At 38.7% G+C, this 21,819-nt stretch overlaps 3 protein-coding genes across 3 annotated transcripts; 2 read left to right on the top strand and 1 right to left on the bottom strand.

Annotated features, from left to right (window-relative positions):
- Window positions 1-1,062: 1,062 nt before the first annotated feature.
- LOC116202509 (prefoldin subunit 6) lies at window positions 1,063-3,372 on the bottom strand. Its single transcript, XM_031534086.1, has 5 exons — window positions 3,180-3,372; window positions 2,996-3,066; window positions 2,581-2,705; window positions 1,836-1,896; window positions 1,063-1,364 (listed from the first exon to the last, which is right to left on the bottom strand). Exons 1-5 carry the CDS (start codon window positions 3,355-3,357, stop codon window positions 1,308-1,310), a joined length of 492 nt encoding a protein of 163 aa, XP_031389946.1. The 5' UTR covers window positions 3,358-3,372; the 3' UTR covers window positions 1,063-1,307.
- Window positions 3,373-6,533: 3,161 nt separating this feature from the next.
- LOC116206147 lies at window positions 6,534-10,662 on the top strand. The gene is made up of 3 exons (XM_031538926.1): window positions 6,534-6,725; window positions 9,256-9,753; window positions 9,881-10,662. The coding sequence occupies exons 1-3, from the start codon at window positions 6,638-6,640 to the stop codon at window positions 10,471-10,473; spliced, it is 1,179 nt and encodes a 392-aa protein (XP_031394786.1). The 5' UTR covers window positions 6,534-6,637; the 3' UTR covers window positions 10,474-10,662.
- Window positions 10,663-16,743: 6,081 nt separating this feature from the next.
- Window positions 16,744-18,517, top strand: LOC116202220 (60S ribosomal protein L18a-like). The gene is made up of 4 exons (XM_031533675.1): window positions 16,744-16,902; window positions 16,991-17,106; window positions 17,190-17,253; window positions 17,991-18,517. The coding sequence occupies exons 1-4, from the start codon at window positions 16,888-16,890 to the stop codon at window positions 18,330-18,332; spliced, it is 537 nt and encodes a 178-aa protein (XP_031389535.1). The 5' UTR covers window positions 16,744-16,887; the 3' UTR covers window positions 18,333-18,517.
- Window positions 18,518-21,819: the final 3,302 nt, after the last annotated feature.

Genomic DNA, 21,819 nt, shown 5'->3' with positions numbered 1-21,819 from the left:
GGGTAGCAGATGGCCCAAAATTTGAATCAAGAGACCCTTTTATCTCTCTATAATTCTCTTCTTCAAATCCTCGAGGCTACAATATAGAAGGGCTAACTTATTAGCTTTGTCGTCGACATCCGATTCGGGCACAAACCAATACAAATTCAAACCGCTATAATCTCCATCATGCGCTAACATCAACGATCTGAATAAACGGGAAACAGGCTTTCACTCATCTACATGAGAGGGAATCAACCCAACACGTCATTAATTAGTAGTATTTTCATCCTTCTATAGCGCATTATACATTGCAACGATGGATAATATTGCAAATGTGATCTGCTCATTCCATGTTTCTTCAAGCAATGCACGTTACGAAACTGAGCCGTGTTAGTCGGAATTATTTGAGTTAGTACTAAAGATTAGGGAACAGTTGGAAATTTTGCAGAACTGTGGCTCTTGCAATTTTGAACAGCCAAAATTGGGGACTGAAAAAACCGGCCTTCCGAAGATTTTTCAAGTGAAGGCAACGTAGGACAAGCACATTGCGCTATTGGCCAGTTCAGGATTAAGGGACCCCACATGCTTGAAAAGAATGCTTATCAAGATAAGTGAGTCCAGAAATTTCGTTTTTTAGTTGAGCGATTGTTCGAAAAGCAGACAGAAATGATTTTGTCTCTGAGAAAAATCACTTATTTTAGATCAGCCGCGATACGTGCTTCTGTGCTGAACATTATCCCGGAATGACACGAGATCCAGTCAGCCCCAACAGGCCATTAGGCGGTGGTTTCCAGCCCTTCCTGGAAGCCGTAGTCACGAGAACCGGACAACCACCTTCAGAAATGTGAAAGAATTACTGTACTACTGCTATAGCCCTAAGAGGATATACGACAAACTCGGCCAGTGCAATCTTCGAGGGGAGTCAATGGTGCCTCAACCTTGGCCATCTCGCCTCAGATGAGGTTGCTGGTGACAGCAAACCGCACCCATGCCTTGTTTGTGGCCAAGGTGGCCAGAGTTCAATGGTGTACCGTAATTTACCTTTCCACCACTTTCTAATAATGGTTGAGGCGAGCGAAATGAAAGGAAAATTTCTGTATGTATTCTACAACACAATTGCATCCGGTCTATCATCACACAAGATTTAACATAAATTTAGGAGATAAAGCAGAAGAGTCCTAATGGGGCAATAGCATCGGCATGGATCTCGAAAAAGCATTTAAGCTTAGGTAGGGAATGGTACAAGCAAACAAGAGCAGAATGGGTGAACTGGTTCTACCAAAAAAGAAGCTAACACTGGTTTAAGGCAGGTAATGACTTTGATTTTACGCCTTTGCTTTCCCTGCCTGCAGCGATTGAAGCCTGTGCTGCAACTTCAAGATCTGCGACAAAAGAACATATGGATAAGTTGGAGAAATCATATGAATTAGAATACTATTGTTATTCTCAAACTAATTGCGGCGGCTAACAATAGTATATGCCAAATGGCACTTAGAAGTTCAGCAAAAGCAAATATATTTCAATATACGGTCTATATTCACGTTTGTCGTCTAAACCAACCTATTCTTCTTAATATTCAGAGTAAACATCGTAATATAACTTCATTTACATTAATCATATGAAGAAAAGGAAATTGAAGTTTAAATAATTGGGCACGAGTATCGCAGGGGGCATACTATTTCACATAACCAAGCCATATAAAAGAGGAGATCAAACAAGCAGCAAAAGATTTGAAACTCAAAGAGAAGACATCACTTATTTGATTTTAACTAATACGGATGAGATTGCCGTGTCGTTTCTTCTAGCAGAAAACCTATGATATGCAAAAGTAATAAGCATCAGATGTAGAATACCCCTTCTTTCTTGCTATTTTGTTTCTCTTCCAAATCTTGTAGGATCGCATCAAGACGCTTTCTGCAAAGTTAACTTTACTTCATGAGAAGCAGCTAAAAAGAAGGAAAAAAAAAATACTCCATTTATTCTTTATGCCATTTGCAGAGGTGCCATGGATGATAGACAAAATCATCAATAAGAAAAAGAGTTCAAAGAAACATATTCCTAAGAAAAATACAATCCCCCGAGCAAGCAGCAAAGTCGCAATACAAATTCACTAGCAAGTGATCACACAAATTACAGCGCATTATCCTGATCCTGATACGAGTCTCCCTCCATACAGACACGGATATTCTGGTTTTATAAACTGCATCTACCATAACTGGGGTAGGTCATCGTTGTAATGGTTTCCATGCAGAAGACGCCTACATAAGCTTCTCTAACAATCAGTCAGCCGTATATCACATCCTGTCTTTGCAGCACTGATCACCCGATTTCATGTTATTTCTAAGAAGCTGGACATCATTGATTGAGCTTACCACCTGAGTTGTTATAAAAACTTGTATCCCATATTATAATCTACTGGTACAAATAACAACCTTTCTCCCTAAAAGAGTTTTGACAAAAAAAATTTCTAATGACTTGGTAAAACTTCACGTGATGTCTTGGCATCGGATTCTTAGGTTGTTCACAGAGCAAAAGATCATGAGATTCATTTCCACGAAGTCAATGAATGTAACAAGCTCAGGATAGAGAGAGACATACAGTTCACCAGTCATGTACTCGATTCTTTTCCGCACATTCGCATTCGCCTCAGCCAAATCCTGCTTTACCAGCACCGGACCGATCAATTTGTACACATTCGCTCCTTCATTTAGTAAATCCAACTCCTACAAACAGTAAAAGTAGAACAAGAGATTATCCCCTGTTTCCCGGGAAACCCAAAAGACCTCCTTTGTTCAATCTTTAAGGTTTTTCAGCCGACACAAGAAGCATGAAAAACATCGAAATCCGAAACAACATTGAACCAGCTAGAATACTGAGGGGCAGACGTATAAGGTCTCCATAACACCAACTGCAGCCTCAAATATCGATGTCGTCTGAGAAAAGCATCAAACCTACAGATTGACGCGATGAACTGAACATAGGCGGTGTGTGGATTGGAGGAGACTGGAGATACCTTTTGTACGAGCTCGTTCTCCCCGAGCTGGATCGTGTAGGTCTTCCTCCTCTGGTGATGCGAAGCAATCTCTGAAGCAAAATAAACAAAAGGATTCAGGGCTTTTGATTCGAATCGAAAGGAAGCGATAGGGTCACTGATCCGGAGACCATAGTATGAAGAAGCGAGTCTCCAGGGGGATTGCCTTTCTGGAGCTTGCTGAGCTCGTTGGCTTTGCTCTCGAGGTCCCTCTGCAATTCCCGAAACGCCGCTGAAGAAGCCATCCCTCTCCGCTCCCTCCCTCCCTGCTTGCTTGCTTCTTCTTCTTCCTTCTTCGGAACTGGAGATGGAGTCTTGAAACCCGCCAAAGCAGCACGGCCCATTGGGCTTCTCTACAGCCGGTCAGGCCCGGCCCATTTTCTTTTCAAAGTTTTGGTTTTTTTTTTTTTAATTTCTCTTTGAGGAGAAGGTGAAAATAAATCAAACGCAAGAAATATGAGGGGGGGCCTGGTTGGAAAAGAGATCGTAAATAGGTTGAAAATGAAGGCCAACCAAAATGGGTGCGACTTTCTATGACCTAAAATCAACTTTATGTATGCGTTCACTCAAAAAAAGAGAAAAAAAAAATCAACTTTATGTGGAGAGATCAATCAAGATAAGGAAAAAAATAATAATTAATCTCGCGCCTAAATAACATCCCCTAATGTTTCCTTGTAAAGGACTATGAGGTTGTCAAGGAATGGCCAGGGCAAGCCGGCAATCGAACGGAGATTTATCTCATCTAATAAAGTGAGATTAACTCATGGACTCGCCGATAAATAAAATTCGAAGAAGAATTATTAATGCAACCTAGCTTTAATCTTTTCTTCTTTTATATAAATATAATTCATAATTTCACTTTTTCTTACAATCAAAATGAGGGGTTCGACCAACTTGGTTTACCCGGTGATTTGTCACCCCTTTTCCTTGAGTAAAGTCTTAAATTTAATTCATGTGAATTGAGTAAACTCGAGTTTTGGGATAATATTACTTTTAATGAGCGGATTCAACTTTTACTTGGATTCATCAGAACTCTTGCATTAGAAAAACTCTGATTGCTTAGTGGAAAACTCGAACTTGAAAGGTTAAGGCAGCTAATGCAAACTTCAACCGCTGGAAAACCCACCCCATTTTACGTTTGTCCCAAATGGTGAATAAAAGATTCATCGATAGAAGTTAAAGGAGAAAGGCACCAAATGAAGAGACATTCCTTAGATAGATCTATCAATATTTTAATAATAAAAACGACATGAATCCGTGCATCAAGTGGCATCCCAAGAAGAACCTAGGAACAATGAATAAATGGGATATCTCATTTTTTATCACCCAAAATTCGTGTGATTTTCAATTTCATCCCCAATTCTTTTTTCTTTTTTTTTTCCTTTTTTTTAAATTTCGTAGTCTATCTTGACTGAGATCCTCCAATTGCTTGCTCACCGAATATGGATCTACAATGGCTTCCCCCAAATTTGAAGTATAATTGATGCACGCAATCGTACTTAAGAGATACGTGTAAGAGTAATGAGCTCGACAAGACTCTGATATTCAGGAAGTTGGTATTGGAAAAAAAAAATGAGACATGATAAAAAAAAATCAATGAAATCCATCTTATATAATGAAGTTATCAAGAACATTGAGAACATTAACTCTTTTTATTTATTCATTATGGGGTAATTATTTTGATGAAAGTTCATTTTTTGGGACTAAATACTAATAACCAATCAAATTGCATACAAATTGGAATTTGTGGAACCATTGTGAGCCATGCTTATAATTTAAATACATTTCTATTGGATTACACTACCACTTGGCTGAGTAATACTTCTAGAATATTTACTATTTCCCGGTGCATTGTCCACTCATTTTGTTCTTCTTTTTCCTGTCTCCAAACTTTGTTGAGTTGATTATCTCAAGTATTTTGAGACGCTAATTTTATTAATTTCTCATTTATTTTGATAATTTTACATTGAAAAAAAAAGGATTTAATGTCTCAAGTAGCTTGCTAGTTTCTCTGTTGGGTCGATTCAGGCAAAGGATATGATAAGCTAAGTGGCTTGAACGGATTCTGATTGAACTTTATGTAAAACTAAATTTGCAATATAAGGGAGACGATGATAATTTATTAAATTTTATGGTAGAGAAAGTGTTCAAACAAAACATAACGATGTTTAATGATTGTCTCCTATCCAACTTGGACCCTTGTTAGCAACAAAAAACCGACAAAGCTAATCAAAGGATCATGTTCAAATATCTCGTGCAACGTTGAATATTGGAATGAATAAGAAAACACACATGAATTAAATAGGACTTGAGCTTGAAAAGCCCAAAGCATGGGCACTAAAATCATAAATAAGTTTTTCTTGGGCCAAACAATGAATAAATTCACGAGCTCCCTTATCTCTCTGCAAAGGCACCGTAATCCGGCGGGCAGGCGGCCCCACTACGAGACCCACGCTTCTCAAAACACGGAAACCATTTAAAAGCCAAATAATGAATAATAAATCCCATTAACTCTATGTTCGAACTCCAATGCAGTCGAGAAATTGTACTGTCATTTGATAGATTTTACAGGCACTAAATAGGCTCAAACCACTCTTGAAGAACTTCACGACTAGGGTAATTTGATGTCTGAACGAGAACTAATTTCAGTTAAGAGACTGAGGCCAAATTAACAATGTAAGATGACAAAAATAGAAGGCGAAAATTTTGTACGAGACAAAGGTTAGAAAAGGAAAACAATCAATAATTATTGGTTCAGGTGATTCAAAATCATTTTGCATAACTAAGGTTTTACATTTGAATCTTTTGAATATAAAAATTTCTTAATTGAAAGAGTTTTACTTATCAGTAAATTGATTCAATTCGAACTAAATCAAGAGGGACTCGTTAGATTTCAAGGTATCAAGATCCAAAAAAGAAGAGGGAAAACAGAGAAAAAGAAAAAGGTCGCTGACAGGACCTTTCCTATCTAAGGTTATTCCAAATAGAGAATTTAAAGGGAGCGCTTTTGGCCCTTTGGTCAAATTAACATAACATAAAGCCATGATCTTAATTAGCGAAAGTTAATCGGAAGGGAACCCCAGCTTGTTAATGCCAAAGGCAGAGCACTCGGACCATAAGAAGGGATGACCTAATAGTTCTAAGCTTATTTCCATGTGGTTTTGAGACCTTAGGTCTCGAGTTTGAATTCGTCGAGGACGTATATTAGGGTGGATTCTTTGACTTGAATCTGGAGTCATCTCCGACTTTTGTGAATTATACTAAGCCCTAGTAGTGCTACGTTGATGGGGTCAGTACTTGCGCTGGTTATTCAGTTTGTCTGAAATGTTCGTGGTTAAACACAAGAGCCGAACATTGCGTAGCGGATGGCGGTAATTGCCGAACATTACGTAGCGGATGGCGACAATGTTGTCATCACCATTGCCTACCATATTTACTTATAATAAAAAAAAAAAAGGTATAGCACTCGGCCCGGGGAATCTGCCCCCACCCCTGATATAAAGGACTACCCCCTCTCCTTTTCCTCTACTTTACTCTGCTCACTCTCACTCACCCACTCACTCCCTTCCCTTCCATCACCGGCTCCATCCCTGCCTCCCTCTGAGAACACGGCGCCCAAGGAAGATGGTGCGAAGAAGTTGTAGAGGAGCCAAATGGGTCTCCCTCGTCGTCCTTATCTTTGCTCTGTTTGCAACCATCTTGGGAGAAGACGGTACGTTTCACTTTCACACGCTGTATCTTCCATCTTCCAGTTGTTTGTTTCTGTTCTGTTCATACATAAATGTCTTGACTGAGAAACACCATTCCGACAATGGCGAAGGTTGTCTGCCTTACCTAGCAAAAAAAGAAGGTTGTCTGCCTGTTCTTTCTGTGACATTATGTGTCCTTGCCGTGTCTGAGATCTCTACTCTTAGTACGAGTTCTCATTTTGGGTTGAGATTGGAGTATTCGGGCTCACTGGGGTTGACATATTGAGAGATGATGATGGAGAGGGGTTTGGATTTGGGGAGTGAGTGAGCTTTGGAACCCCTGATTTTTGCCCGAAGGAGACCCATCTCTGTTTTTGTGGTCCTGTGGAGTACGGCGAGGAGTGGGTACCCAATTAAAATCTGTGCCGGCGTGACATTAGTTGTCTGATGCATCATATGACATTAGTTGTCTGATGCATCATCGTCACCATCATGTTGCCTTCACAAGCGCCACCAATAGCCGGGCTCCGCTGGGTCTCTCTCCGACTTTGCGGTCGTTGTCGAATCGGATTCCCAAGCCGTCTAGTCATGTTTAGTATAAAGGGTCTTGCTAGCATGACACGATGTGATGTGGCATCGTTTAGTGTTTTGGTTCAATTATTTAGTACTTTTAATCAAATTTTCAATACTTTTAAGCGTTTAGTACCAAATTAAAATACTAAATATTTGAATTAAAATATTAAAAATATTTTTTAAAATTTATATTAAATGTTTGGACTTAAATACTAAACGGTGTCACGTGACAATATGTCGTGTTAAAATTTCCCTTAGTACAAAGGAATTGAATGGAATGGAATCCGCGTCTTTGTTGTTTGAAGTGTAGTGTAGGGCTGCCCCTTGAGGAAACGAGTACTAGTAGATGTTGGGCTGTTTTTTTATCATTGTCATATGTCAGGTGGCATTGGGCCCAAACTCAGTCATACAATTTACTTACGAAGCCGAAGTCTGGATAGAATGACGATTCGAACAAAACCAGTTAAATTAGATATGGGGAACAATACAACGAGTGGCTGATTAGGGATGAGTGGTATTATCGCTTTCATCCCGTGTTATACTATCCCCGCCACTCTGTTTGGATTGTGAGTTATATTTTTAAAATTTTAACTCTAATTCTACTCACTATATAACAAAAATTATCAATATAATTATTACTTTTATCATTTTTTTTAATTTTTTAATAATTCAATTTAATTTTTAATACTAAATTTTCTAAACTATTAATTACTTTTTTTACAATTCAACAACACAATCATTACTTTCTCTTAACTATTCAATATTTTTTCACACTTTTTTTCATAATTTAACAACACAATCGTTACAAACTTATTAAAATCAAAACTCAACTCTACTTAACTCTAAAATCAAACACATCAATGTTGTAGAAACAATCTATGGGAATGCAAACGGATTATTTGCTCTGTTGATGTTGCTACCCCTTCTGGTGTGATGCAATGTGCTTTTCTCTTTGAATTGTTGCAGACAAGGGACAATGTTGTTCTAAATACCGATTTTCTCCTAAGATTTCAACCGCGCAGAGCTGTATATGTTTTCGAAAATTGATCTTGATTAATCTCTTCTCTAGTATGATTACAGTCTACAAGACTTTCCCGCCAAACATGTTGATATTTTTCCCTATGATTAAAGTGGTTAGATATCTAGGAGAGTGCGCTTTTGGTAAAGCGAATAAGTTTGACAAGTGAGCGTGAACAATGAGTGACACTTTTTCCTTTCGTAAACATCGAGATTCCAGAATCGACCTCTCACGTAGAAATAAATAGAAAGAAAAATGTGAAAATATTTTTTTAAAAAAATTCTATCACATAATTCATCAAACATGAGCTAAACTAATTCTGTTGAAATTTAACATAAAGAATTTAATATTATATTTTTTTCATTGTTTATATTTATATTTGTTATAATGTCTTTTTCTTGTGGACGTTGTCGGGGTCGGGTCGGACAAAATTTCACAGTCCGATGATATCCGTAAAACCAGGCAAAATTGGCACAACTTTTTTGGGAGTCAAAGCTGATCAGACCAATCGTTGAAAAAACCAAAAGGAGTATGGGGCCCACTGCATGGCCCCACGCGCCTGCCATGACGCGGCTTGCTGCTTCTGTGAAAAGCTTTAAGGCCCTGTTTGGGGTGGGCCTTACCGTTCCCATTTCCTTGTCCTTTAGGAACACGACATGCCACCAGCGTACTATCAAACGCTCCCTATGGCTGGACGGGTCTTCGACCTTCTGTTTTGCTCACGAACCAATTGAAGATAGATAGATCAAGGAACATTTTTTATATATTATTTTAATGCAAACAATTTTCGTACCAGTGGATTGGGATGGGACCCGCTGTTGTTCCGAGAAATCTCAGTGGGTGCAATCATATGTTGATGTTGATTAATGTAAAAAGTAAGTTAATGGTCTACCCAAAAAAATAAAATAAAATAAGTTAATGGTTTAATGTGTGGCAACATTAACTCGTCCTCGTTGCTTCAGGTTTGATATCGAATGGTGATTTCGAGACGCCTCCAGCAGGAGGCTTCTCGAGCGAGGGAGTGGCGGACGGCCCCACATCGATCCCCAGCTGGAGATCGAATGGCACCGTGGAGCTCGTCCAGTCGGGGCAGAGGCAGGGCGGAATGATCCTGGTCGTGCCCGAGGGGACACACGCTGTGAGGCTGGGGAACGACGCGGAGATCAGCCAGGAGCTGACGTTGGAGAAGGGGGCCATGTACTCCGTCACGTTCAGTGCAGCCCGCACTTGCGCTCAGCTGGAGTCGCTCAACGTGTCGATTCCGCCAGCATCCCATAGCATAGACCTGCAGACCCTGTATAACATCCAGGGTTGGGATCCCTATGCCGTGTCCTTCGAGGTAGAGGATGATCGGACGAAGCTTGTTTTCAAGAACCCAGGCATGGAGGATGACCCCACCTGTGGCCCGATCATCGATGACATTGCCATCAAGAAGCTCTTCACTCCCGATCGGCCTAAAGGTGCGTACCATTTTAATATTAGCGTTCGTCTTTCTGATTCATTTAGTATACATGGTCCTACATCTTGTATTGCATGAACTGTTTCTGATCTTGGCGAGATGATGAATTGCACTGTTCGTGTTTGTAGATAATGCTGTGGTCAATGGTGACTTCGAAGAAGGCCCGTGGATGTTCCGGAACACCACGCTTGGTGTCCTCCTCCCGACGAACCTCGACGAGGAGATATCATCATTGCCCGGTTGGATCGTGGAATCTAACCGTGCAGTCCGTTACATTGACTCATACCACTTCTCTGTCCCTCAGGGCAAACGTGCTGTTGAGCTTCTCTCAGGCAAGGAAGGCATCATCTCCCAGATGGTTGAGACAAAGGCCGACAAAGACTACCAACTGACCTTCTCGCTCGGGCACGCAAACGACAAATGCAAGCAGCCTCTTGCAGTCATGGCATTTGCCGGGGACCAAGCCCAGAACATCCACTACGCGCCGAACTCGAACTCGACCTTCCAGGGCGCGACTGTGAATTTCACGGCAAAGGCCGAGAGGACACGGGTTGCTTTCTACAGCGTGTACTACAACACAAGGACCGATGACATGAGCTCGCTTTGTGGGCCGGTGGTGGACGATGTGCGGGTTTGGTTCTCGGCGGCCTGGAGGAATGCATATGGAGGGTTATTTGGAGTAGGGATTGGGTTCTGGGCGCTTCTTTTGGTTTTGGTTTAGGTTTTGGTGAAGAAAACACGTGGGGGGGTAATATTGCACTTTTTGAATGGTAGTATGGGAGTGTTTGGTAAAAACCAAATGCCACCTGGCGTTTCTTTTCCATGGAATGTAATGTTAGTAGGCCATGAGACCGCGGTAAAATCAAGAATATATGACAACTTCCATCGCACTCCGTCGCGTTTTTCTTAATCCGTCTCGCTCTCTTAACATATAAAATAGTCAATTATAAGTTACGAGATAAATATCCGTCCTTGAGTGTCGAGCAGACGCATTGGTCTCTTTTGGGTCGTCTGATCAATTGTGAAGCCCATTCTTAATTGTTGAATGAGCAGAGCATGGCAGCCACAACCAATCCGAAATTGTCGTGTCGTATTAGTTAAATATTTGTATTGTTAAACTTAAAAAATATATATATCTACCCAAAAAAAAAGTTTTCAAAAAATTATAATTAAATATATGCAAGATTTTACATTCATCCAAATATTCAAGTAGAAATAGTCCGTTTATTAGCTTCTCTTATATGCATTTCGATAACATCAATTATATATCAAAGTTGACGAATACCAATGTCTAAAAGCTAATGTCACTATCAAAGGGCTGTGGCATAATAATACACACCCTTACCTGGTAATCAATAGATTTTAAGTTTAATATTTAGGTTAGATTACTGACGCTCTTTTATTAGATGTTAATGATTTTCATTTCATTATATTACGTACATGGATCTCTCTTATAATTGAAAAAAATAATAATTATAATACTCGAACCCTTATGCATTTACTTCTAAGGGTGTGCAAGTCCCCGTACCCTGTAATTTTTACAATATTCGAACCTTACCGTATAAGACTAGTTCCAAAATTTTGAAACTGGATCATATCCTATATAGATTTGGAATCAGATCCTACCCGAACCGAGTACCATTTAGAACCTGTAATTTTTTTATTAATAATAAAAAACTTTTCACATTTTAACGATTTTAGCACGAATTTTTTTCTTTAGCCAATTAAATCACAAACTACCGATATGATAATAATGTTAGCACACCGTCAATATCTCCATTAATTTTAACGAGAATTGCTGACGTATACATGAAGGTGTCATGTGGTTCACTGATTGAGTGGGTCCCGCATTTTTAAAAAATAAAAAAATCTGGAAATTAAAAAAACAAAAAAAGAAAAAAAATGGTGGCTGGTCGACAATGAGGAGAAGTGGAGGTGGCCGACGGTGTTGCTGGCGACCCCAATTAGTGCGGTGGGGGCCTCGACTCCTGCCCCCACCTACCCAATTGGGGTCGTTGATAACGGTAGAAGTTGCTGGCGACCCCAACGCTGGCCACCTGCCCTTTTCCTCACTTTGGGCTCTTTTTTTTTTTTGTTTTTCTTAAAATTTAAGAATTTTTTATTTTTTAAATGTGGGACTCATTTAGCCAATCACGGTGAGTCACGTGATATCGTCGTGTACACGTTAGCAATTTCGGTTAACATTAAATGAGAAATTGACAGTGTGCTAATATTGTTATCAAAATGGTAATTTGTGATTAGTTGGTTAAGAAAAAAATTCGTGCTACAATCGTTAAAAAGTGAAAAGTTTATGTTTTTTGTTTTATTAACCCTATATTTTTTTTTATTGCCCAGCTAATTGAAATCTGATTAGTTTCATGAATCCGATTAGCTCCACCAGCTAAGAAATGGAAGTACCCCGAGTCGAAAAGCCTTGTCCAGTATATATATACAAACCAACACAAACCAAGATGAAGAACAGAAGGATTAAAGAAACAATGGCCCAACTTCTTATCGGCGAGCGTTTAATCTGGAGATTGCCCAAGTTCGCGTGCGGAGAATCATCAAGAATAGTGAGCCAAGCATGATTTCCCTCTTCATCTTTGTTATGACTTTATCACATACCCAAAGCAGTTTGTGTGGGGAGGGCAACGACGGCGAAGGTTAAGAACTGAGAAGCAGGTGGTGTTAGGGCTTGCAAAAATAACTGATAACCAAACTGTCCCGTTCCGAACTGAAAAATAATCTAATTATTTAGTTTCGGAAAAAAATTGGGTTCCTAAGTTCTCAAATCATATAGTTTCGGGATAGTTACGGTTTCTAATTTCAAAAACCGTGATAAACAGTTTTGTCCATATTATATATAAAAATATATAAATGATATAATTATGCTTGTCTCAGATTAAGCGTGTATTTCACTAGCTTCCTTAGAGCAGATAAATTTCCTCCAGTTACTTTAGCATCCTCGGCACCCAGCAATTTATTGAAAAAGTTACCAGCTTCCTTCCATCTTCAAAGAAAATCACTTTAATGGTGCTCTTTACCCTTTTAATCTTAACAGTCTTGTGGAAATACCCTGTATTCTGATCACCCAATGAAAGCCATCTCAACGTGCCTTCTTCTCGAAAAAGGCTTCCTCTGCAGATCTGAGTGCCGCATACTTCCGTTGAAGTTCCTTCTCATACTTTAAGAAATTGAGATCATGATCATCTTTAACCATTTTCTCTTCAGCTGCGTTCATAAAGTTCCTTTGCCTCGATAGGAACATGACATACGTAGGAGAACCGGTAACATGAACAGACGAACACTTATCTACTAGTCTTTCGATATTCCTCATGAGAAGTCCAATAGTTGAAAATTTTGAAGTTGCTTTTGAATTCAACTATGCTCTGATCCACAAACAGTTAAGCTAGGGCAATGATCTGAAATCAGAGGGGGCCGGAACGCAACACTGGACTTAGGAAGCTTCTCAGACCAGTGCTCATTCACTAACACCCTATCTATCTTGCGAGCAATAAATCCCTCCTCCCTTTTATTAGTCCATGCATAAAAATTTCCAATCCAGTTATGCCCCCACCACATTCCTCCTACATTTAATAGAGCTCCACAAATTTCTTCTATCAGTTGCAGCATTTGCAGCATAAATGGCAGAAAACCTGAAGCTAACAGATGTACCAGCAATGTCAATGGCACAATGAATGCATTGCTCATTTCTTTCAACCACAACAACATTCACAGAAACATCATGAAGTAGTTTTAGGCCAATATCTTGCTAGCTAGAGAGGTAAAATATGTTCGTATCGGCGGCAAATCTGTGTTCATCAGTTGGAGACTTACCGGCAAACATCTCGTTGGATACGTATGACTTATGAGAGGGCCAGAAACACAAGTATCACTAGTGCAAACATAAGTGCGTCTTAACATTGAGACAAAGCCTCCCCATATTATTATGTAAAGCAGGTTGGTACAACATTATATCTTTGTATTCGTCGATGAAAATATGATACAGCATGCACTTGAACCTGACCATGTCTTTCTTGAAAGCACAAATACTCCTTAACTTCTTAACATAGAATCATCGCGTCACTTTTGTCCTCAAAATTTAGCGATATATATATATATATATCATTGAATTAATGGATGCTTTTCTGGGATTTGACACAATTGGGATATATGACCTAGCTAATTCTAAGGATGAACGTCAAGTTTCGGCATGTCTAAGTAACTTTGTATTATCGGGATATATATATATATATATATATGTGGTTTATTTCACCGGTGGTCCGAAAAGTTTTCATGAATATTTCAAGTTGGTCCAAAATATTTTTTCGGTAACTTGTTAGTACAAAAAGTTTCAAAACCGTTTCAATGTAGTACATTTCGTCAATTGTCCCTGACGCCGTTAACATTTTAATGACGCGGTGTGTCTTATGTGTTACTTTTGTTACGTGAAACCAATCATAGTGCACCACGTCATTTAAGATGAAATAAAATTTGAAAAAGTCTTATAAAAATACATAAAATAATGCAAAAATACAAAAAAAGTAAAAATTTAGAAAAATAATGAAAAATTATTTTTAAAATTTTAAAAACTTATAAAATAAAAAAAATTATTTCAAATTATTTTAAATTATTTTAAATTTTAAATTTTTATTTTATTTTATTTCTAAATTTTTACTATTTTTTGTATTTTATTATTATTTTTTGTATTTTTATTGGACTTTTTCAAATTTTATTTTCTCTTAAATGACGTGGCGCACTATGGTTGGTTCCACGTAACAAAAGTGACACATAGGACTCATCACGTCAGCAAAATATTTACGACATCATGGACAATTGATGGAATGTACTACATTGAAACGATTTTAAAACTTTTTGTACCAACAAGTTACCAAAAAAGTATTTTGGACCAACTTGAAATATTTATGAAACTTTTTGAACCACCGATTTCGAGAAAAAAATAGCCTTTGTTTGAGACGTAAGGAACTGCCTAATTAAATACAAGTAGACGCACACTAGCTAGTGACTCTGACTATAAGAAAAACACTCATTATAATTGAAATTCCACGTATTTAACAGTGGTACGAAAATAACAATATGAGTCCATTTTCTCTTTGAGAAGTCCATCATTTAAGTTGTAATTTTCCCCTCAGATGAGAAATTCATGAATCGATAGGCAAATAGGATAATATCATAAATTCCACTCATTCATTTAAGTATAAAGTGATGTATAATATATAGGATAATCCAAGTTGCTAGTGGCCAGAGGGGCCAAAGTGCAAATACACGATTACATGGCATGCCCAATTGATATTTACGTGCGCCCGTGTCGACAAGTGGACGGAAGTGATTCCTCTGTTGGGTGGTGAAAATTATTAGGCAAACGGTCTTCTTTAATAAATGGGTATATTGCCAGCCAAAAAGAGCAACAAATGTGTGTGTGTATATGTATATATATTGTAATGCATTTTTTCAGGGATATTTTTCGACATTTTGTATCTTTGGCAGTTAGGCGTATGTATGTATCTTTAGACACATTCCTATAGGATGTCTTTCTGTTTCCTTACTTCATTCACTCCATATATATGTATACGTGTTCCCCATTCATAGAAAAAATGCAAGAAACTCAGCTCCCAAAGGACTTCCATTAAACGTAGGGTTGCAACTTTCAAGATCGAGCTCATCAGCAACTCTTGGTTTGTCCAATAATAGGAAATCCCAAATCAGAACATGTTGCAATCCCAATAAACACAAGAGATTCGAAAATTGCCCAACACCATCATAGGAGATCTCTTTCCCCCACCTTCAGTTCTTCCGTTGGAGAAACCTCAAAATGGCACAGGCGAAACGAAACCCAAAAATCAAAGGGCAAGAAAGGGAACAAGTGGGGGTGGAATGTCAACGGGAACGTACCCAAGAAAGGACCGAGCTTTGAGTACGTGTGGGCAACCTTCCATTGTGCGTTCAAGGACTCCCAAATGCCTATAGGAATCAAGGTGGGGGCAAGTTATTTTCTTCAACATTGATTCTCTTCAACATTCGGGGAGAGCGAGAGTCTAGAGAGAGGGAAAGAGAGAGTATTTGATAGTGGGTGGAGAGAGTAGGAAAGAGTTAGAGAATCAAAGGGGAAAAAGTTTCAGCATTGGATTTAAACTTCCTCCCTAAATCATGTTGAGTGGGAATTTTCCTGCTTGCATTTGAATATTTTATTTTTTGAAAATTTTGACATATGGATAGAAGTGTCGCCCAAAGGTCCAAGGTTTGCCGACATTTTTGTAAGCGTCAGATAATCTTACACTAGGTGACGCTTATAATAAGCGTCACAAAAAGGTTAGCTTATGTGATGCTTTTGTAGCGTTGGCAAAAGGTAACCTTAGATTACACTGAAAAAAAGTATGAGCTAAGGTTATCCTAGATAGACGCTTGAAGAAGCATCGCTTGAGGTCCCTCTTTGCTGATGCTTTTTATAAGAGTCACCAAAAGGGATCCTTTCTTGACCATTAGAAGCGACTCTTAGGAAAGTGTCGCCTTCGATTGACCTTTGGCGACACCTTTGAAAGCAGCATGAAAATACCCCTTGCATAGATTTTGCCGACGCCTTTTGAGGCGTCACAAAGAGAATGCCGCTAAAGGTATATTTTGTTGTAGTGTTAGATGCTTAAGGGTGAAACTCATTCACTGTGTACACCTTTTTCACGGTGTTGATCACCTAATATCGAGAAGTCCAGTGAGTCATAACTAATATGAGTTTGAGTCATAATGGCTTATTAAGGGGTAAAACTTGCTCAACCTTAAATTTTTTTCCCTTTGCTTGCTTGTGTATATTCCCAAAAGAAAAGGAAAAAAAAATAAAACTAGAAATTCAGCTGAGATTGGACTGGACATCGGTGGGCCTCGTCTGGTCGGGCTCAGCCCAATGGACCGATCCGGCTTCTTAAAGCCCACCAAAGAAACGTCGCCGTCTCTACGTTTAATGCCGTTCCCAACCCTAGGGTTTTGAGTCTTCTCTCTACCTGCAGCTTCATCGTCGTCAACATATAAGAAGGGAAAAGAAGCGCCAACAGTCTCTTCTCCTGACGGCGGTAGAACCAGTGGAGGCGGACCCTTCAGCAGATCCCAACTTCGTCTTCGTAAAATGGTCACCTTCAGAGTGAGCGATCTCTGCTTTCCTCGTTACTGTCAGAGACGTCAGATTGTCTGTTGTTTTAAGATGGTGAAATTTGGGGTTTTGCGTGCAGTTTCATCAGTACCAGGTGGTGGGCAGAGCTCTGCCGACGGAAGGCGATGAGCATCCGAAGATTTACCGCATGAAGCTGTGGGCCACCAATGAGGTCCGCGCTAAATCCAAGTTCTGGTAAGTCCCCTCCAGTTTTGCCGGTCAGTTGGGCATTGTGCGTTGAAGTGAATCTTCGTGACTGTGTTGCTCTACTGGTTCAGGTACTTCCTGAGGAAGCTGAAGAAGGTGAAGAAGAGCAATGGGCAGGTGCTCGCCATCAATGAGGTAATGATTGCTGCTAATGTCTTACATTTCAAAGGCTGCAGTAGTGAGGAATGAAATCGAGTGAGATGATCGTATGTTAGTTACATTAGCCATTGTTGTTGTTTATGGGACAGCTTGAAGATTGTCGGCCTCTACTATTGGTTTTTGTCTGTTGATGATTGTAACTATATGTAACTTCTTCCCTGAGAGAGGGCTGCTTAAGAATGTCTTATGTGTTTCCATAGCTCTTGATTTGTTCAGTTGTCATGATCTCGTTAATGTTTGTTAGTTTAGTGTTGGGCAATTAGAGAATTAATTAGTTAGCTTTGATTCGGAACTAGTCTGCGCGAATTTAACACTCACTCTCCTCTTTCGTACAAAATCCCGAGGTACGGTAATCGGAGGCCTCTGGACAATGTTCTAGAACAAATTTCAGGGTGAAAGTTTCTCTGTATGGTATATATATGCAGGCCCAAGATTTGATTGGGTAATTTAGATGGATCGGAGTGTGCTTCCTAGTGCTAGAGATTGCATTTCACATTTCCTGACCATATGATAAAGTTGGTTCAATGTCTTGTACGAATAACTCTTAAAGCTGATGCGTAGACCTTGAGAGACCATCTTATATAATTTGTTGGTTATTTGTCTCTCAATGCGTTGTCTGCTTATTGAGAATCAAAGGCATTATCCTTCAAGCCTCTATAATTACTTTTCCCGTGATAATTTCCTCTGGATTTTAATTTCCTAAACAATTGCAGATCTTTGAGAAGAACCCGACAAAGATCGACAACTATGGGATATGGTTGAGGTACCAGAGTAGGACAGGTTATCATAATATGTACAAGGAGTACCGTGATACCACGTTGAATGGTGCTGTTGAGCAGATGTACACCGAGATGGCCTCACGCCACAGGGTCAGGTTCCCATGCATTCAGATCATTAAGACTGCCACTGTCCCGGCGAAGCTCTGTAAGAGAGAGAGCACCAAGCAATTCCATAACTCGAAGATCAAATTCCCTCTCGTGTTCAGGAAGGTTAGGCCACCGACCAGGAAGTTGAAGACTACCTACAAGGCCTCGAGGCCCAACTTGTTCATGTAAGTTCTTATTTTCCCAATGGAGCTTGTAGGCTATACGTTCAGATTGGCTTTATAGATAATTTTGGTAGAAACTACTGCTGTTGGTTATCTTTTTACTGTTGGATTCTGTTTTGTTGAGGATACCGATGATATTGAAAGGACATCAAGCATTATATGATCTTTGTTGGGATGAATCCGTTTTATGCATTTCTGGATGTGTCTAAAGTAGGCCCTTCTGCTTCTGATGTTAGACCGGTGAAAGTAGCTTTACTAGTTTTCGAAATGATTCGTAAAGTTCCATCTCCTAAGGTTATAGTAATGCAACGTCGTCGGTGGTTCTCAATTCTACAATCTTATTTTTCTAGCAAAAGTTTTTCTTCAATTATTCTACACTTTTCCATCGTCCAGTGGACTTTAAGGCACGCTTATGATTACTATCACTGTTCGAGCTTTGTAATGATCCATCTAATTATCCTCCACTGAGAGACTAATTAAGGGTCGGTCGTGTTTTACCTGTTGGCGCCAATGGTGGTTTTTGATCAAAAGGATTAACTTTTGCTTTTCTTCTTTTCTTTGTATCAATGGATGGTGACACCTTCTGTCCAGTGGGTTAATAAACAATTGGAAGTGGCTAATCATTCTAGGATCTAAATAAAATAAGTGGTCAAGTTCAAATTACATGACTGGCAGTACATACATATCGCATGAAATTTGCCCGTAACCTATGGATAGTGAAAGAACAATGAAATGGTCGGCGATAATTGTTGAGTATGTTGTTTATCGAACATGTGGGGGATGTGCATTGTTGGTTTTGGGCAAAAAACTTCAGGCAACCTGTTTAGATGGACCTGGCATCTAAAGACCCGAACCCGAACTTGAGTCAATGCCAGAGTTGGTGAGATGGTGAGCGATAAGTTTGATCATCCAAAATAGAAGAGAACTCGTAACTTCTTGTCCTCTTGCCTAGTGAGAATCGTTTTGTATCTTCAGATGGCTAAAATAGAAATGTGAAAATCAGAAGGGAGCAAAGGAAAATGTTGGAAATCTAAGATCTCGAAAATTGTCCCATTTGAATTCAGAGTTAATTGATTTTAACTTTTAACTTTAATTCAACACACTACACAATAAAAACATATTTTTTAATTTAAAAATTTTAATTTTAACTTAACACAATACACAATAAAAATATATGTTTTTCAAATCAAATTTATAATTATATTTTATTTGTCCTTTTTAACAATTAAAATCAAAATCAAAGTAATTTTAATTTTGAATCCAAAGTCCCCTGGATTTCTTGAATCTTTCTTCCAGAGGTCAATGTTTGCAGTAACAGCACATGTGATGAAAGCTACCATGTGATGATGATCAATGAACTGTATCCTTGATCCTTTTTCAAATGGCAAATGAGATCGATCAGTCCTTATGTTACTTGGTCAAAAAAGTCCTTATGTTGCTCTCAGGACAACCGACCCATTACACTCTACGGAAACCACCGCGTCCAACAATTGCTCGTGGTTGCCAACCCGAGATGAACCACGGGGACGATTCAAGAAATCGAATGGACCTCGGACTTCTAAGCCTCTCCTTTTTCAATAGAACGAATCATTAGAGTGGAGAAACCAAGTGGTGTGCTCATTAGAGGGAATGGGGCCCTAAAATGGCTAAAATGTGCTTTAGTTTTTTAGCCCCAAGCTAAAGACGTTATGTGCATCCCCCATTGGGGCCCACATATCCTAACACTATGATTGCATATTGTTACCTTGCAAAAAGATAATTTCACCCACCACGTAGGCCATTTGGTCCACATCCATCCATCCTAGCCCCTTGTCTTTAATTGTGAGAATTGCATTTTGCACCCTGAAGTTTCTATCTGAGTTCATTTTGCATCCTGAAGTTTTCAACCATGTACTCCCAAGTTTTAATCACTTTGCACACTGAAGTTTGAACTTGGAGAAAAACTTCATTGATTTTACTTTACAATGATGTGAAGAGGATAATCCAATAAAATTATTTTAATTAAGAATAATTATGACAATTACTCGATTGGTTAACATTTAATTCCTTATTTATTACAATTTGATCAAAGCTTTCTCACGTCATGTGATGAGATAGGATACTGAAAAAATTCTCCTAAGTTTGATAGAAAATTTCAAACTTCTTCCTAAAACCCGATAAACCAATCCTGCACCTTTAACTTTCACGTGATTTTGGAGGATAGTGTTGAGAAGTCAAAAGAAATGCCCCACATTGAACAAGGAAAAGATAATTATTTGGTTTATATGAGATTTATATTACTTAATAATTTAAACTTTTAGATTAGAAATGAGTCCAATTCTATAAATACTCAATGAAAATTTAATAATAAGATAAGGATTCAAGACTCCGATTGAATGAATTTTGTTTTAAAGATGAAAAAAAAAGTGGACTTTGTACATTCAAAAGAAAGTTGGTGTTGATTTCCAAGTGATCGAGATTTCGATGCTCTTCGCAATTTGTTGGATAAGTAGATCTAAACTCAGAACTTTGAAAAAGAGATTATAACACAGTAACACATGCTCTCGCCTGATAATTAAGAGGTTTTAGGTTTGATATTCAGTGGAACTACCAGTACCTCTACTCGCAATCATGATTTCTATTTTATTGCATTAATACAATAAAATAAATATCCCTTATATTAAGTCCATTGACCTCTCTTATAAAAAAAGAAAACTCAGAACATTGGCCTCTAGGTCTCATCCAAAATCTAAAGAAGTAAGTTGTCCCGAACTTGAAAGATTGAAACTATATGCATCAACCCGTATTTGTTTGGTCCAAACTTGGGGTGAAAATGATCTAGACAAGAAACTTCAGGGTGCATAATATAACTCACGCTTCTATCAGTACATGTGAGCTCAGAGCCAATATCTAGACAAAAATCGAATTTAGATTAGCTCATTAGCACATTTCGACTTCAACTCGAGGCTGATCAGGATAAATCATTGACATCGGAATGGTAAATCGCGTATTATGGATTTTTATACAGACATGCTTTTGTTTAATCAAGGTGAGAATTATGAAGCAACACGTAATGAATTTGGACAAAAGGAACAGAATGATAACAAGGATCAGATGGACCCAAATGCCCCCTTTCAAAGCAAAACAATGCATAATTATATACATATATGAGTACAAATCTTATGGAGGAATTTTATTTTTATATATACGTAGAAAATATGATAATTGTGGTCTCATGTTTGGATTGATGATTAAAAGGGCAGGAACGGTACTGATGAAGTGAAACTCATATGCCATCATTGAGGGCATCCCAACTAATTTAACTAGTGAGATAGATCATAGAGTTTAGGTTAGATTAAGGGAGGGACATGATCAATTACCATGCTCCTTATTACATTGGGAATTGCTTACTAATTAGATATGCAACCTGTACTGAAACCCATCATGGGTTACCCATGGGAATAATAACTTAAACATGTGATTTTCCTTATCTCATATATTTTCTATAAATTCCG

The sequence above is a fragment of the Punica granatum genome, chromosome 4 (genome assembly GCF_007655135.1).
Source record: "Punica granatum isolate Tunisia-2019 chromosome 4, ASM765513v2, whole genome shotgun sequence".
Taxonomy (NCBI): domain Eukaryota; kingdom Viridiplantae; phylum Streptophyta; class Magnoliopsida; order Myrtales; family Lythraceae; genus Punica; species Punica granatum.
Note: the sequence above shows the minus strand (reverse complement) of the source record. Positions and strands in the feature narration are given on the sequence as shown.